General features: G+C 51.9%; 4 protein-coding genes across 4 annotated transcripts; 3 read left to right on the forward strand and 1 right to left on the reverse strand.

The window, feature by feature from the left end:
- Positions 1-73: 73 nt before the first annotated feature.
- PV08_01269 (uncharacterized protein) lies at positions 74-1,712 on the reverse strand (the record flags this gene model as incomplete). The annotated part of the gene is made up of 2 exons (XM_016375632.1): positions 74-205; positions 276-1,712. 2 exons carry the CDS (start codon positions 1,710-1,712, stop codon positions 74-76), a joined length of 1,569 nt encoding a protein of 522 aa, XP_016240908.1.
- A 5,196-nt stretch (positions 1,713-6,908) lies between these two features.
- Positions 6,909-8,803, forward strand: PV08_01270 (uncharacterized protein; the record flags this gene model as incomplete). Its single annotated transcript, XM_016375633.1, has 2 exons — positions 6,909-7,004; positions 7,082-8,803. The coding sequence occupies 2 exons, from the start codon at positions 6,909-6,911 to the stop codon at positions 8,801-8,803; spliced, it is 1,818 nt and encodes a 605-aa protein (XP_016240909.1).
- Positions 8,804-11,133: 2,330 nt separating this feature from the next.
- Positions 11,134-16,295, forward strand: PV08_01271 (uncharacterized protein; the record flags this gene model as incomplete). Its single annotated transcript, XM_016375634.1, has 7 exons — positions 11,134-11,386; positions 11,436-11,629; positions 11,705-11,884; positions 11,937-12,909; positions 12,966-13,706; positions 13,789-14,460; positions 14,512-16,295. The coding sequence occupies 7 exons, from the start codon at positions 11,134-11,136 to the stop codon at positions 16,293-16,295; spliced, it is 4,797 nt and encodes a 1,598-aa protein (XP_016240910.1).
- A 902-nt stretch (positions 16,296-17,197) lies between these two features.
- PV08_01272 (uncharacterized protein) lies at positions 17,198-17,902 on the forward strand (the record flags this gene model as incomplete). The annotated part of the gene is made up of 2 exons (XM_016375635.1): positions 17,198-17,749; positions 17,873-17,902. The coding sequence occupies 2 exons, from the start codon at positions 17,198-17,200 to the stop codon at positions 17,900-17,902; spliced, it is 582 nt and encodes a 193-aa protein (XP_016240911.1).
- Positions 17,903-18,085: the final 183 nt, after the last annotated feature.

The raw sequence follows: 18,085 nt of genomic DNA on the forward strand, positions 1-18,085 counted from the left end.
AAGGAAATTTCGTCCAGCCGCAGAAACACGCTATCATCCTTGACGACTATGTCATGTCCAAAACGTAGGTAGATTAATATCCTTCCTCGCCTGCCTTGCAAACTTTGATGTCTCTACCCCATTCGGATTTGAGGACTTGAGACGCGGTAATACGGCGACCTGGATTGGGGTCTAGAATCGAATAGATGACATTTCGACAGCGTGCCTGATGAACGGAAAAAAATATCTGTTAGCCACGTACAGTGCGTCATGAGGGAACAGCAGAATCAACTCACCCTGTGCAACGTTTCAATTGGAGCATAACCATCTTCATCTCTGCGTCCCTCGAGATAGCGCTCGTAGAATTCGTCTTCTTCCTTCCGAGCCACTCTCCATAGATGACGGCCGGTTCGCATGGCCATGTAGATTACACCACAAGCCCACACGTCGACGGCTCGAGGGTCGAATTCCCCGCCTTGATACTCCTCGGGCGCGATATAAGGGGCACTCCCGCACAGCCCGGCCGTCATGTGAGCCTCTTTTTCCCAAGCCATTCGGAAACATTCACCGTTTCCAAAGTCGGTGATTTTCAAAGCACCGCGCGTCGTAAGCAGTAGATTCTCGGGCTTCAGGTCTCGATGGGCGACGCCCATCTCATGCATGTATTCAACGCCACGCATCAACTGCTTGAAAAAGCAGTCAGCCTCCAAGACCTGTAATTGGCCAGCGGCGAGGATTAGCGTATAGAGGTCGCCTCCAGCACAGTATTCCATGACTTCGCAATAATCCCCCTTTGCATCTTGAAGGAGGTCAAGGGTGTGTATTATGTTTGGGTGTCGTAATGACGATGATATACAGAATTCGCTGGTGAGCCGTTTCTGGTACTTTTTCGCCGTCTCCTGCGGGCGGCGGCGGAACTCCTTGACGGCGTACAACGACTCTCCACTGACGCTGTTAGGATCAGGCTTGTGCGATATCCTAACGATGCCGAATGCGCCGCGACCGACGATTTCCTGGCATTTGCCGTACTTCTCAACCAGGTTGGCGGTAGCGTTGGGACCGCCCTTCTTGTCACTAGCCAAGGCATCCTTTTCCGATCTCAGCTGATCCACCCACGAGGACATCAGGGACAATTGTTGATCCCCATCTGCGTCCTTCTTCTTGCCACCCAGCATTTCGCGGAGCATGTCGGACAATTTCTCTTGCCGTTTGGCGGACTTGAGGTGATGTTCATGGGTGCCATCTTCATGTAGTTCAAATCTCTTAAATTGAGTATAAGTCGCATCTGAGGGTGGTTCGCCCTTGCTCTTTTCTTTGGCAGTCTGTAGGATGGCCATCTTCTTGTCTTTCTGGTCGCCAGAGGACGTCCTGGCCGGTACTGGTCGGCTAGATTGACCGTTGAGGGCCTCAGTCGAAGCATCCGGCCTGGGGGATGCGGCTTTGAGATGTTGTGCGTTGGCGGCGTCGATGTCCCTTTGTTCGGTGCGAGAGAACATTCGAGTGAGACGGTGTGTCATTTTGGGTTTTTTGGCGACAGGCGCAGGGAGTTGAGGGAGAGCAGGGTTGGCGGCGGCGGCGGCGGCGGGCACGGCAGCACCATTCACGGTGAGGTGAGCCGTGTCCCCCGCGAGTCTTGTTATCGAAGCAGCGTCATCCTGTGGAACTGGAGAATGTGTCAAGGCAGAAGAAGAGGACGGTTGAGAGTTGTGACTTGAAGACGATGAGCGATTCATGTGAGATATGTAAGGTGAGGTGGGGGATGCTCGTCTGGCGGGCGAGGAGCCCTGTGTCTGGTGTTCTTAGTGGCGGTAGATAAGGGAAGCCTTGGATGATACGGTCCCAAATAGCGGTGTTAATGTATGATGACGCGCGAGAGAGGATCGGAAATGAGATATTTATTTCTCCTTGCTCTTCTGCCCGGTTGAATTGGTGTTTTTTTGTAGGAGGATGATGGTGGAAGAAATGCAGCGATATTGGTGGCGAGAATGCTCAAAAAGTAACTGAATGAGTAGAAGTTGCGCAAACAGGGAGAAAGTCTGGTGATGTGTGAAGCGGGTTGGCTTTTAGGCTGGCGTCAGGAACTGGCCTTATGATGAAAGGGATTTGCGATCACTTGGTCATGATCGTGTGTGCGGTCACTGGCGGTCACTAATTTTTCTTTTCGTTAGGCGAACAGGTGGGCTTGAGCCGTGCAGGCTGCTCCTCGGGGGCTGAGTGCAGTCCGGGGACGATTCGGCTGGACAGTGAAATAGGCTTCGACGCTTAGGTGGTTACTGACTTGACAGCGCCTGCGTCAAGGGTCCCGAGGAAAAGATTGGGGGGGATCGGTAGGCTTGGTGAAGACTGAATGGCGGCCTGGCACGGGCGAGAGAGGGAGGGAGATGTCGGGATTTCGGGGGTGCTCGTGGCAGCGACAAGTCCGACTTGCTGACCAATTATTAATACCAGGTGCCTCCAGCAGAGATAGGGAGGATTATACGGCGAGCGAGTGTTCGTACTCGTTACCTCTACCGAGAACGATGGCCCGAGAGGCGTCTGCGGTGAAACTCTGATGTGGCGTGTCTCTTTCTCTTTCGACTGGCTGCCTTTGCTGCAGCAGTGCGATCTGTTCCTTTCCAGAGGTACCTAGATTGTTGCTGAGGACCTGCAATGGCAAATTCGCTATTCGTGCGTGACGAACTGGCCAAAAGAAAAATCTTTTAGATCGAGTTAAGCTTCTTTGAGAAGGAAGAAACTTTTGTGTGAGGGATATTCTAGTCGGGGTCTGGATGCCAGACTTTGGTGGGTTGGAATTTGTGGTGACCGCGGTGGCTTTTCCGGGCGGCAGTGAACAGGAACGCAGGACGATACCAGACGGTGCCAGTTCCGGAGGGATGGTGCGAGCACAAATAAGCTGATGGCGAGTGAGATACGGTGAGAAGAGGCGGTTGATAGACTGCACTTGGTCCTCAGGGTGAGGCTGAGGTTGTGGTGGCTCTTCTGCAACGCTGACAGTGACACTGCTAGATCATGATGCCGCAATAATAGCAGCGCTCTGAATGCGAATTCCTGGCGCCCACAGAGTGACCGAGGGCGCGATCTAGACAGGCCGGTCAGTGCTTTCAGTGACAGACGGATGTACTGTGTGGATGATTGCCTACCCTCCGTGTTGTAGGCAGACTAGTGGAACGCAGTCGAACTCTCTTCGAGGGAGTCAGTAAATGGGAAGTCCTCGTGCTGCACAAATGGAGTTGCACTTTCGAGAATGAACACACCGCAGACTCTCCCGGGTAATCGTCGAATCGCTTTTATATACATACCTACATATTCTCTCGCTGGTTATACAAGATGCCTCTCTACCAAGGGTGCAACCCGCAGACACGGTGGCGGTCTCAAATTAGCCCATTTGGTGAACCCCATCGCCATTTCTAGCTGCATCCTGTGGTCAAATGTTTTCCCTCCCACTTCGTTTCCATCCACGGTACGCCGTGCACCGAGGCATCCTTCACTTCGTGCGTCCACACCGCCCAACATGGATTCTACGAGACGCGCCTTGATCTGCTGGGCCAAGACTTCGGACGCACAAGCCGACATCTTCACGAGCCACTTGGTGCATGCGCTGGCCTTTCTCCCTGCTGTATACCACAGATCTACCATGGCCTGTCGCGCAGACATGTGCTTGCCACACCGTTGATTCATATCACAGTGAGCTCAACGATTCCAATCGCAACTGCAGTGCCGGTTACACAGTGGGAGCCACGCCGCAACGCCATGAAGCTTTGTGGTGCTTGACGTCCGGATAGACGGAACATGAAGCTCCTGGTCAAACACCGTCGTGAGGAACTGCCATGTGGGGAGCACTTCGGTCATGGGTGTTTAGCGAATCTGACGGTCTTTCTTTGCTTCTCGGTTGGTTCCCTTCAAACATACAGTATACATGTCTTCATCCTCACCAGACACGGCGGCACCCGTGATGGAGGGGGACTAGTTGGTGAACAAGCCTGCCTCCGCATCAGAGGGGCCGTCTGCAGGACCACCGGACTCTGCATTGTCAAAGTCATTGGCCACTATGAATCCTTCGATCGTGTGTTTCCGGATCACTATTACCCTATTGCCGCTTCTGCATGCCGTCTAGGTAAGACGAAACGCAGACTGCACGCTCACTTGCACTTGCACTTGCATTAGTCCTTTATTGGGGCGCCACCCTTCATATGCCGAGATCAAACCGGGGAAAGTCTGAGGACAAGCTCACGCTCTGCTGGCTGCACCCGTCAACTAACTCACCTTTTCGATGGCGAAATGCCTGGTTGTACAAAGTCGCAGCCCAGTATCATCTGCATCTTGCCCATTGTATCAATCATTGAGACATCAGGACACCCAATCGTCCGACCACGGGTTACCACTACGTTCGAGGCACAGCATAACCCCTGGCCTGGAGGCGGCATTAGGGTGCTGCTGGGACACGATTCCGGTCACTTTATGGACACACGAGCTGATGCGTGCAGGTAGGACTGAAACGAGAACATATATATACTCAGCCTTGCGGCATGTGAAAATTGGCACTTCGAAAGTGTATCGTGTCTCGTGTCACGAGTCTATAGGATCGCATATGATTTCAGCATGAGGATACCTTCGTGTAATGCCAACACTGCTTTCGTGACCGTTGACTCGATGGATCTCGCCACTCACGAGACACCAATTTCTCGTGCAGTCCATTGCTGCTCCAGGTACACTTCCAACCGGTTGTTCGGGTGTGACCTGGAGCCTTCGATACCCTGGTTGCAGGTTAGAGACTTTCCGAGTTCACAATGGATTGCTTGTGGAGTTTGCGCGGAATGGTGTGTCGTGGAGTGCTTACTCAGGCTACTACTCCCTATGGAAATCACGGAAGGTCACCGTCATTGAGCGTTGCTAGTACCGCCGTACGAGTACTCGTTCTTGATCTGACGCCACATCCATTGACGAGGCCGATCCCCCAGCATACTCAGACCACATCTTCCTCGTGATCCGATATCTTTACCCCAGGACTCGAATAAACCCTTCTCCGCATTGTTCAGCAGCTTACCTATCAGCCTAGGTAAGACTTGCTAAGGCAGGGACATACTTGGAGCCGTCTCTATGTCCTTCGTTGTCATTCTGGGCGTTGAACTGGCATGCGTTTCTGGACAGCGTCACTGCTTGTTCAATCGCTGATCAATGGCAAGCAAAATGACAGAAGCAAACTACTTGAAACGTGTGAAAATTAAAGCATCTGTCCCTTTACCGACCTCTCCATTATCAACGAGTTCAGGTGCGGCTTTGGAATGATGCGAAATGCCATGTTACGTTGTACAGGTTATCATCATTGACTGGGGAAGGTCGTCGGTCGAGCGATCAAAAGCGTAAATGTGAAGTTACAGAATCAGCAATGCTCTATTTCTCGTCGTCGGTAATTGAAAGAGGCACAGTAAACATAGCTGCCTGCAGAAATGACGTTGTGCCATGTCCGACGGCCGGAGTTCAGCTCATCAGTACTGGTTCTGTTATATGAGCCTCACCAGCCTAGGAATCACACGCCCTCCACATCTCGGACTTCGAAACCACCTGCGTACATGAGGTTACATCGGATTGTACGTGCCAGTAATGACATCTTACAGTGTCGCCTGAGAGAAGCAGTCACAATACCCAGGCTGCAGCCTGTCATCCCCTCGAGAGTGAAGACGAATACGAATACGACAAGCAAAGCAAAGCTTAGTCATCGGGCGCTGTGAGATTCCGTGTTTCTATTGCTATTCGAGAACAAATATCCACACCGTGAGCGGATATCTCCTCATCAAAATATCAAATAGACCGGGGCTGTGTACTCGTAGCGGGACAGGACTTGGGCCTCGCATACCTGTGCCTTATGGCGTCGCAAGGCTTCTTGATGCCAAACCAGCATTATGGGTTAGCGAGCGCAGGCTACACTAGTTAGTTAGTGGCCTACAGTAGTACTTAGTGCGGCCAAGGCCAGTGACTCAGTGAGGCTTTTGAAGCTGAACCAGTTAGTTAGATGTTTTTAAAGTTCAAAGGGTCAAGTACTTGTACTAAGGCTTGCGCGTTCCGGCAAGCCAAGAGTGCGTATTTGAAATCAACTGGAACGGGGACATCAACTTCTTCACCTCCGGCCAGGCATTTGGCATGATCCTGGTAAACCCACGCTGACTTGGGCGGACAACGTGACTGAAGCAGGACACCCCTACCACCATACAGTAAAAAGTACATCTGACACCTCAAGGTTGGGAGGGCGAATGTCGGAGAGGGAAAAGTCCGACGATGGTTCGCCTACCGTCTCGCCATCGGCCATCCAACCATTTTGCACAGTTCCGCTGTTCCCCGTTCCGAGATCTGGTTTCAGTCACTTCTTTAGTGACAGCCTGGACAGGGGGAGAGACTCGTGCTTTCGGTTCTTTCGCTTTTCTGGGCCAGTTACGTCCCTCGCTTGTGCAGCTCCGCCCGGACTAGCCCTTGCAACTCCTCGATTGAGGCGGCATTATGGAGTAGGTTTAACAACAATTTGTTAAAGAGTCATGGGTACTACACCAAGGCCTGAGCACCAATGCAACCAGCACTCGCGCGAACCTTTTTGATTTTTTCGGGAGACATAAAACAACAAGCCACAATGCGAGATGACGATGAATGATCGACCCAAGGTAACCCACCCACAGGGGATGACTTAGAAATATAGGTAAGGAGACCAAGCGAACCCGTTGAAGTCCATCGAATATATCCGGATCGGACTACTCGTATTACCTACCAGCACGGACCGATGAAACCACAATATTCCAGGTATCAAATTGTTAAAGCTTTAATTACTCCCTTTCCTTCACCCCCTCAGCACACGAGGTACGACGGTATCACAGATATAGCACGACGACACGAGAGATAAGATCTCTGCTACAATTTGCGTAGCTCTAACTCAACCCCATACAATGGACCCTAAACAGTTACTGAAACCGTTCAAACCACGAAGAGCACATACAAAGTCACGAAATGGATGCGCGTACTGTAGGAGACGAAGGATCAAGGTATGTAAACAAAACATGCGTCAACAGGCCCGTCTTCGAGGGGACAGTGCACTAACCAGATGCTTTATTGAATATAGTGCGATGAGGCCAAACCGCAATGTCACAACTGTGCCTATAGAAAACAGCCTTGCGAGTACCCCTCGGAGGCTCAGAAAGCGGCAGCAGCACAAGGTCGATCCCATAAGGGCCCATCGTCGGCGTCGCTCGACCTGGACGAACCAGGCCAGACCTCTGAAGCAGCACTACCGAACTCACCATCCACGTCGCCGACCTCGTGGCCGCTCACTCCGCTCTTGCAGACATCTAGCGAGCCGTTCCAGGCGCTGTCAGCAAGCCTGAGTCCGGATATAGAGGTTCCAACCTTTCACGAAGATCTTCATCTTTTCCATTACTACCTGGACCCGGCCAGCCGGAGTGTCGGAGCGGCACCGCCCATCGCTCACTCGCACCGGCTCTCCATAATGGCCATGGCAGCGACCAATGAGGGAATGCTCTGCGCGCTCCTGGCCGTGACCGCGGCCGCGTTCTGCGTCGACGCCCTTGTTGACGGGACTGCGCTTGAGCACGCCGACGACGTGCAGCGGCTGCTCGCAAAGAGCGACCTCTACCACGACCGAGGCCTGCAGGCGGTCCGACGACAGGTGGCCCTTGGGACGCCGAGAAATCTAGAGGTCGCACATGTTCTTTCTGCCGTGCTCTTTCCCTACGCACTGGCCCGGAGGAGACTCGTTCGCCTGCTGAAAACCCAGACACGATTCACGATGAGCGAGACGTACGGTGTCAACGACGACGACCACCCCACGAACGTGCAATGGGCGACTCTGCTCCGCGGGATCAACACGATCGGCACGGCCTGCTGCAACTCACCTCTGCACCAACATGATAGCCCAAATCCCGAGTTGGTGTACGAGGGGGAAGTTCCCCCTGCGTCCGTGTCAGCGTACATCCTGCAGGCCATCGAGGTGAGCAAGGAGAAAAGACGCTTGAGCGCGACTTCGGCGCCGCAAACGGTCGACGTGGATTCTTCCTTGATGTCCATCATCTCTGTGACGAGGGAGGGTGCCCTGGACGCGCTCCAGGGGAGAGTCGACGCACTCCAGGTAGACGTTCGGAGGTCGCTTCGTACCGAGCTGCCCACGATGGCCTTTCCAAAGGCCAGTGAACAGCTTTCCAAAGCCGCGTCCATATCTGCTTGTTCACTGGCCGTCGACATTTTGATATCGATTGGCAATGCACTGTTTCCGGAGAACGACGACAATCAGCACCCTTCTCATTCTCCTCCTCTTGATCCGATGAATGACGAGATGGCCAATCTAGGCCTCGACGACCGCGGTACACATCCGAGACTACGGTGTTTGTGGCTCAATGAATCTTTGAGATTGCCGCACACATACCACCCTTCCCTGCCCCTGATGCCGGTGATTCTGCCATGGATCAATCGCCTCCCGGAAGATTTCATGGCCATTTTGGAGTTGCCGTGGCCGTCGCGTGTTCCGGCGGCGCCGTCCGAAGGCGGAGACGTCGACTATGATTACGAGATACAGATGCTCGCGTGGGACATCTTTGCGCACTGGCTTGTTTTTGTCATGCTGGTCGAGCGAGAGGCTTGGTGGATCGGCGATCTTGGAAGAACGGATATCAAGAAATTGGCGAATATGATCCGTCGTCATCCCCAGGCCCCTCGCGACGAGAGCATGTCTGACTACGCCCAGAGTCAGGGAAAGGGCAAAAGTTATGGTTGGTGGCCGATGGATATGTGTTCTGTGGCGGAACAGTTGCAGAGATATAGAGAGCGGTAAGCGCGACGGGTCTTGACAGAGCCCATCTCACCTTTGCTGATCTCAGTTCATTTTTCTTCATGATGTTAGCGATTAGATTCCCCACTTGGATAGATAAATAGAGTGCTTGTTTCGGTTCAAAGTTTGTCTTTGATCTTTTCATCTTCCACCTTTCAATTGCCGACTCTCAAGTGAGGCTTCGGCTTGCGTGATTACATCTCTCTCGTGTGGGATGTGCGGATTATGCTTATTGCTGAGTTGTTGATGGATTCGGTGTCGAAAGTGTCGAAGTTGATATCGAACTGGAAATCGACGTAGTGAGGTGTCGCGCTGCGCCCTAAAGATGAGTTCCCTGAGGAGTAGGATAGAGCCGTCGAGGAGGGAGGGGGCTGGGACGAATCCGATGAAGCCGGTGAGATAAAGTGTCATGAGATTTTCAGGCACGAAGAAAGCAATGGCGTCTGTTAGACTTCACCGTGTCTGTTGAAGTAGAGCGTGATGGACGTCGGCATCAGAACTTTATGGTGTTGAAATATTGGCCTTTTTGAGTACATGTATGATGACAGTGTGGGCTGGGAGTTTCAAAGCAAGTGAGCGCCAGAAGGGCTCTGTGGTGTACCCACGTAGAGGTAGAATGCCATGAAATGTCCCGATCAGTGTCAGTCTGTCTCCATACTGTGAGATATGGCAAGCGCGCAGAGGATCAGAAGTGGGTGTAGTAAGAGGAAAATCTGTACCAGGACGGACGTTCAATACTGAAGGGGGCAGTGATCAAGATATATCCCTATCCAGACTAGATTTATACGCTTGCATCTTAAGACCCCCACGGCTCTGAAGGGGCCAGGTACCTGTAGTCAACCAGTAGTACTGCGTGAAGGAGAACGTATTCGTTTTCGCTTGTGTATTCGGTTCCATCTGAGAACCTGAAGCTCCACGATGCTTGACCAACACGGGGTCTGGAACGGGATGGTAGTGAATTGTGATTCGCTGTGTTATAGGGTAGACGAACCTAGCACACTTCGGTTGAGCTTATATCTGTAGCTGTACTAAGTATAACCGTCCCTTATCGTCTGTCTCGTTCCGGATCGCCACCAGGCTTGATGATTGGGCCATTGAGTGATCGCCTATTGCGTTGTGACTGTCGTTGAGACTGGTGAGGTATGGTAGAAGTGTATTGCCATGGGTGAGGGGTCATCTGGTACTTGTGGAACGTAGACGTATGGTGGATTCCGAGAATATGGTCGGCCAACGTTGACGGAGTCCAGAGAGGGATACCGAAGCGAATACGTATACGCAGAGATTGGTTCGAGGTCTTCCCGGTTCTCCATCAATCTGTTTCGGCCAGTATGGCACTGTATCCTGCAATCCCTGCACGTCTTCGACATCTGCATCCAAAAAGGTTGCGAAAATGCGCTTCTGAAGCAGTTTTTTTGGCGCTTCGTCAGGACCATCTCGATCTGGCCAAAGAGGCGCACCCGTTCCGAAGGATGCCATGTCGATGTTTCATGAAGTCTTTCTTGATTCCGCGAAGCAATTCCTGGGTCTGCAATCGATCTAGTCTTTTCACATGTCAAGGCTGGTCATGATTGATACTATCTTTGCGCTCGATCAATACGTTCTGAGCCCCATCTTGCGGGTTCGACCCGATCTTTCGGTACCATTGGGACTGCTGCTAGTCCAGCTCCTTCGCTAGGGTCAGTTGCTCTCGTAATGGTGGTCGAAACCAGTGAACGCAAGTCCTTCATAGTCTTCACGTGTCTCGCGCAGGTATACGCATGAGCTGAAAGTAGCTCGCATCCTATACATCTCACCTTCTCACTGCCCTTTTGGAAACGGCGTATTGAAGATGGATGAAGCACGTGTGAGGCAGCAGAGGCCAGACGACATGCTCATCTGATGCCTTGTTGGTCTCTTGCATCAATCCAGACGAAAATTTACCGTGAGCAGCTAATGCGGAACAGCTTGCTGATTCTGCCAACGTATCAAAGCTGGAGGGTGAAAAGAAGGTATTCCTTGAAGCTTTTCTAGAACAAGTCAGATCGGGGTCGGTTGTCGGTGACATTGACGAGGCTGCTGCGCTAACCCAATTAGCGTCGAGCTTCGTTTGCGGGCTTGAAAACCGGCGCGGGTCAAAGTCGCCTTTGTCTTCACCGGCTTCAGAATTCACGGTTCGCGTCCTTTAGTGAGAACTTTGACAATCACGCATCCTGCAATCACTGGCGACAACTTTGGCAATGACCTAAATAATATCTGGAATACCACCGCATCCTCTACACGATCCTCTCCAACAACGATCCTTGAACACGTTGGCTATGACAGTACCTCAATGTTGATCGAATCCATCTGCGCCAATGTCTGCGCCGTCCACCCGCGGTCAGCGCGGTGGCAGCTCGACGAGAGGCAATCGAGTATCCCAATCATTCCCCCCTCGCGGTCGCGGTAGCACCCGTGGTACGCCAAAACCACTGCAGGCAGGACGGGGAAGAGGTCGAGGTGCTGCGGCTGCCAACGCTTCCTCCAACGGTGGTGATGGGCTGTTGCAACGATTGAGGGCGGGTACTGTCAAAAGAGGATCTGACAATGGCGGAACAACTCCAACAAGAGGTGAGGATCAAGATGACGATTTATGGGTGGAAGTACTGAGAAAGGCCAGGTCGCGGAGCTTCTACTACAACACCTTCGTCCACAACCAGCATCCGGGGACGAGGTCGTGGGCGTGGATTTTTGTCGCAAACCTTCAATACACCAAAATCTCCTGCGTCAACACCTCCTGTATCACGGACTGCTTCTCCTGCACCCACCAACCATCGCGACTTCATGAATACTGCCTATACGAGATTCCAAGAGGTGCGTCACAGTCCTTTCGGCGTCGAGCTGACTGCGGTTTACCATGTAGGCGTCTAACATGCAAGTCCCATTTAGCTCAAGACGAAGCGAGAAGCCGAACGTGCAAAGGCCATTCGTGATGGGTTCCTCGCAGATCCCGAGAAAAAGACAAGCCTGGACAAAGCCATTACACCAGTGGGCACATGCACCGAGATGTGTCCCGAGTTTGAAAGAGTGGAGCGCACTGTTCAGAACATGGTTGACAAGGCCGAGAAGGTGTGATCGGTCAACTCCTTGAAGAGGGAAGAGCATGCTGATGGATGGTTAGGTGCACAACGAAGATACTGGAAAAGACATCCCTTCAGAGGACCGCATGGTCAAAAGATTTCGACGTTCGGCTGCAGGATATGATGAACAGCTACCCTCCGATATTAGAACCCCTGCGACACTCCGCAAGACGTTGGACTACCTACTTGATAATGTGGTTGGGGGTGAGGAACGACTTGCAACCATCCATAAATTCGTCTGGGATCGGACCCGAGGTATTCGCAACGACTTTTCGATTCAACAGGTGACGAATATCGAAGATGTCAAAATTGCCGTCGATTGCTACGAACGGATTGCCAGATTCCACATCCTCTCGCTACATCAGCTCTCAAACCCGGACAATCTGTGGGATGGCGAGAACTTCGATGCTCATCAAGAGCGTGAGCAGCTCAACAATACTCTGCTATCCCTGCTGTATTACTACGACGACAATCGCTCGCGCATCGAGTTCACTAACGAAGCAGAGTTCCGAGCATACTGCATCATATTTGAGTTTCAGTCACAGCATCCGGATTTGGAAGATCGCATACAGGCGTGGCCTTCCTATCTCCTCAACGACAAGAGAGTACAGACTGCCCTCAAACTCTATCAAAATGCCGGTAACTCTTTGTTCGATCAAGGCCCACTTCGACCCATGGAACCATTCCCGATCGCCCGGAGCAACACGGGGGGATTTTGGCATCTTCTATCATCGAAGGCCGTGCCTTACATCATGGCGTGTGTGGCAGAAATCTACTTTGCACATATTCGATTTGCGGCTCTGGACGCTTTGTGGCGCTCTTGCAAAAGCGCCCCTGCAGCTCAACAAGCAAAATCTAGAGATTGGAGTCTCAGCGAGGTCACGGCGTTCCTCGGTTTCGATACCGACGAAGAGACGACGCACTTCTGTGCTGCTTTCGAACTTTACTTTGGGACAGATGAACATGGCGAGGAATACCTTGATGTCACTTCGAACGCTTCCCACTCACTCGATCGTGCGTACGCCCACTTCCCTAGCACTGGTCCTGAACAATTTCTGATATCTGCGTAGAATCCTCTATACCCAACAAGCAAACCTTTTCTCACAGCTACGTCGAGAAGAAACGCTACCATCGAACCCTAACTGCCGTCATCAATGGAACCTCGGTTAGCGAAGCGATACGCCGGGGATTGATCGAAGCGCCGGAGGACGAGGTGGACAATGAGCAGAATGAAGTGAACGATGACGATCAAAGCATGTTTGTACCTCAAGATCAACCAAAAGCTGCGACTTTCGGCACCTCATTGAACCCGGAAGCCTCAACTTTCACTCCGAAGTTTGGACAAACACCAGCCACTCCGAAAACGATCGAGTCTTCGACATTTGGACAGCCAACCTCGACATCGATGTCTGGAAAACAATCCACTGGGTTCGCTAGCTCAGGCTTTGGTGGCTTTGGGTCCTCGCCTGTTCCCGCAGACTCGCCTTTTGGCAAGCCATCCCCTGCTCCCAAGCCACCAACGCAGCAGAGTGCTGGTCCACCCAGCTTTGGGGGCTTCAAAACTTCTATCGAAACTACAGCAGATGCGGGAAAGAATGCGACTTCTGAAAAACCTGCTCCGCCCATCTCCAGCGAACAGAAACCTGTTTTCAGCGGGTTTGGCGGTTTTGGGTTGGAAAAGGCTCCGTCTACGCCAGCACAGACCTCAGCTCTTTCCCCTTCAATATCTACCAAAACATCGGGTGTCCCTCCGATCTTTGGACAGGCTCCGTCTTCCCAGACAAGCTTCGGTTTTTCTAAGCCAGCTGAAGGTATGCTTAGTGATTTCCCATTTGCGACAGGATTAAATTGTCAAGAAAGAGGCTGCAGACTAATGGTGTATTCCCTTTCTAGTTACAACGACCAAATCTGCCGACCCGCAACCACCAGTATCATTCACAAACTTTTCACAGCCACCTATAGATCCTTCAAAACCAACAGAGGCTACGCATACGCCTCTGCCACAGATCTCGAACAAGACTCCGTCACTTTCCTCTCCAGCTCCATCGTTCGGATTTCAACAACAGCCAGTTTCACAATCTCCACCAACGAAACCGCAGACATTCGCATCGCCCTCTCCTGCTGGATTTTCTTTTCAGCCTGTCTCGAAACCGAACTCCTCACCCCCACCAACCTTGTCTGCCGCGCAACCTGCATCCCAGTCTAAGGACACCCCCAAGCCTTCTGAAGCTTTCAAGTTTCCTCCTATTCAACCAGCACCAACTTCATCACCGATCCATACTCTTACACCGCCTTTACAAATCCCATCCGAGCCACTTGCTGCCTCAACCTCACGACCAGAAGAACGACCTCAACGAAGCACCACACCGCCTCACTCGCCACCTCGATTACCTACGCAACCACCCTCCATTGAAGTCGAGCGCGTGCGCCTTGCCAATGAAGTCTCTAGAATCGCCCTACTGCGCCAAGACGGGTTGATGAGGAAATACATTGAATACATGATTCCCGATCTCGTCAGGACAGCATTCAATCAACACCAGCTCGAGGTACATGACGCAGCTATTGGTAAGTAACAATGTATCTGGCCTTGGCATATGTTATTAACACATCGACTAGCCTCCATACGCGAACGTATCCTACAACGGAAGTTTGGCATGATCTGGCGTTCACGAGCCTGGAAAAACAATCTCAGTCGACGTGCTAAGCATCGGCGCAAACTTATCGCCGAGACAATCAAAGCTGAAGAGGCCAAGAAGAAAAGAAGCGAGGAAGAATTGGAAGAAATCTTGAGAGCCGCCCAGGAAACAAGGCGTCTTCAGCAAGAGGTCAGAGAAGCAGCCGAGGCAAAGAAATTGAAAGAAAAGCAAGACCAATTTGCCATCAGCCAGATTGTTGGGCGGAAGAGAAAGAGCTTTTCCGAACAAAAGCCTAAAGATAGCAGGCTTTCCGCGGAGTCTACCATCTCTTCGTCCCTTGGGCATAAGCGATCCAAGACGATGAGCACCTCTTCAGAACCGTCATCCTCTTCGGTGCTTGGTGGTAGACCTCCTGTACCTGTCTTTCATTCCTCAACAAACCGACCGCCCCATGTGTCTATCTTTTCGGGCAAATCCGTGTTCGGTCGGTCTACGAGCATCCAGGATTTGCGAAGATCTAGTATGGAGCAGAAGATGGACAACACCCACACCGACTACTTCCGGCTCAAAGCGATGGGTCTGGACCCCGAGACACCAATCGTCCCTGACACGAAGGAAACACTAGCCATCCGAAAACGAAAAGAAGAAGAAGAACGACGAAGTGTTTTGGCCCGAGCCAGAAGACGACCGTTCGTGCCGTCCTCTGCGCAAAGTTCGCCTCCATCAGCATCACCCCAGCCTGTATTTGCACCTATCGAGACTAGTCCTTTGATTTCACGGTCAACTACGCCGATAGTAGTGTCGAAGAAGCCTGTTGTCGAGGATGATTTCCTTAAACAGATTCGTGAGGCTCGAGAAGCATTGAAAGAGCAGGAAGACTGGTTCAAGCAGCAAGCCGTGGAATTCGAGAGAGAAGTGGAGCAGCAAGAAGAGTTCAAAAAATCCCAAAGCAGTCATCGAGAAAGTGTAACTTCTACGAATGGCCTCGCCAGGGTCAACGGATACGAGTACCTTCCCAGTCAGAGTAAACTCGGCTCCAGCTTGTCACGCACGGAATTGAGAATTCGACAGACCGGCGCTCACGGCCTCGCGACAAAACCATTGCGGGTCAGTGGCGATTATATTCCTGTTGCCATGTCAAAGAAGAGTGCGCAGCAGTATTATGGCGGCGAGAGTCAAGCAAGCAGCCCTGCACGCAAAAGATCTCGTGAAGATGCCGATGTCAATAATCATGTCGACCCAACATCAAGTGACGATGATCAGGATTCCCATGTCAGTACGACTCGATATGCAATAAAACGACCGAAGTCTGCAGCTCAGTCGATTTCTCAGCAGAAGTTGCCAGCCAATCAAGGAATGCCTACTCAAGTGGCACAGTCGAATGCATTTTCATTGTTACAAGAAGTCGAGCTGGACGAAGAAGAGAGCCTTGAAGAAGAAGACGAGAGTCTTGAAGAGGAAGAAGATGAACTTTTTGACGAGGATGGTCCAGAGGGTCGACATTATTCTGGGGACTACGAAAATGCTGAAGAAGAGCTCGAAGAAGATGAAGATGGAGACGATCGAGAGAGAGAGGGCTATGAGGATGAAGACGAGGATGAATCTGAATCTGAGTCTGACGAGGACGATGGCGAAGACATCGGGTATGGGTACCACGATAACGGAGGACAAACACCTTTCTCGAATCCGGAATTGAGTCGAGCAGCCAGCAGTGCCCCTGGTGGAAGTGCTGACGATGCCTTGGTGTTGAGTGATAGTGACTGAGACCTTGGATGATCCACACTCGGTTATGCATCAGGTATTGAGATTCAGTCGAACGACATTCGTCGTGCTAGCTTATCAAACGCCGTTGGTACATGAGCCAACGCAAACTGTACTCCAACCTGTGCTCTGGAATACTAGAATGAGATTACATTTTGGGGTAAGTTTTGCTTTCTCCGTCTGTGTGCAAGTCTATCGATGACTTGCTAGACTCACTCTGTACTGTCATTATGCTTATGGGGGGACGTAGCCAGGCGGAGCAGGATGAGGCTCGGTCCGGGGCTCGAGGCTCGCGGATACACCTACAATATTGACTATTGTACGGAGTAGATACAGGCGTTAACTAAGTCAAGACGGGTATAGCGCCCATGCTGCCCATACTGCCACAGCCCTGCACATTTCGCTGACCTCTACTGAACTTCGCCGGGACGCCCTCTCCCCTACCTAAGGTACCTACCACACGCCCTCTAGTTGTCCAGCCGGGATGCAATCGCTGCTGGCACAATCTGCTTCGACGTGTCCCCGCCTATACAGCCAATAGCCATCAGAGAGATACCACAGGCAAGCTCTCCGGATGCAGGATGGTCACAGGGACCCGGGCGTCTCGACCAGCCACAATCTGCAGCCTACGCCCAAAAACTCGCAGAGAGGGCGTTCAGGTAGGGATCAAGTTTGCCCTGGTGGCTCCCCCCGGGCGCCTCGAATGTACCCAATGCCATCATGGACAGATGAGTGACTACACCGCCCCTTCGCCCTCTTAGCGCGTCAAGCCCAACCTGAGATTCCTCCTCGAGAAATGTTCAGAGAGATCGATTTGCATTCACCTTCAACTCTCGCTTTCAAACGTTTTCCAAACCTCAAACAACGACGCAGGAATATCCAAGGCTCTCCAAAGCACCAGAAACATGTCATCTATTCCTAACGACTGTTGGGAAACCATTTTGCGAGATGACTCCTTCATGGATTTCACAGGCACCGACATTGACTTTAACTCGGCCAGCGACTTTCTTGACTCCTACAATAACAGCAGTGTCTCAGAAAGTCTCATCGGGGACGACGGAGGTTATCGAGGCATCACCATCGCACCAGAACACAGCTTTGCAAACAATGGATACGGCGCAATCTCCTCAGGTGATGAAGGCATCAATCCATCGCTCATTGAAGGCCACGGAGGCTTTCCAAGCTTCAACATTCGACTGCCAGGTGCTGCAGGAGTCAACATCAGTCACAACTACGGTATGAACAATCAGAACACCTTTCCTTCGCCAACATGGCCCTTAGCCTCAGCGTACTCCTTTCAGACAGAGTCCAACAGGAGAGGGTTGAAGCGCCCCAACAGCCCAGGCACCCTGCCCTCTCAGGGCGTCCACGGGGCGCACAGCTGTCTCACCAGCTCGGCACAAGGTGCTTTGGATGCCGGGCCGGTTTCTGGCCATCACCATGCTGAGCCAATTGACGTGAGTTTTTTTTTTAGACTGACGCTAGCAGGGCGTTGATCAAGGAAGGCTCCTAAATCTTGGCTCTCTTGCGGGAAAAGCAAATCGATCACTTCACATTTGCCCGTGGTACAATTGTTCCAGAACCTTGGATTCCAAGGACATTACCAATGAACATGTCGTCGACCACCTGACAGCACTTTGTCGTGATTGGCCAGGCCCGATCGAGTGCCAGTGGTCTAGATGTAAATCGAAAGCAGTCTTCCACACCTACTCACTGCTGAAGGATCATATCAACAACAAACATCTTGAGCCACTCGTCTGCCAAGTCCCAGGATGCACCCGGCGGGAACCGTT

Source organism: Exophiala spinifera (genome assembly GCF_000836115.1).
Source record: "Exophiala spinifera strain CBS 89968 unplaced genomic scaffold supercont1.1, whole genome shotgun sequence".
In the NCBI taxonomy this organism is placed as follows: domain Eukaryota; kingdom Fungi; phylum Ascomycota; class Eurotiomycetes; order Chaetothyriales; family Herpotrichiellaceae; genus Exophiala; species Exophiala spinifera.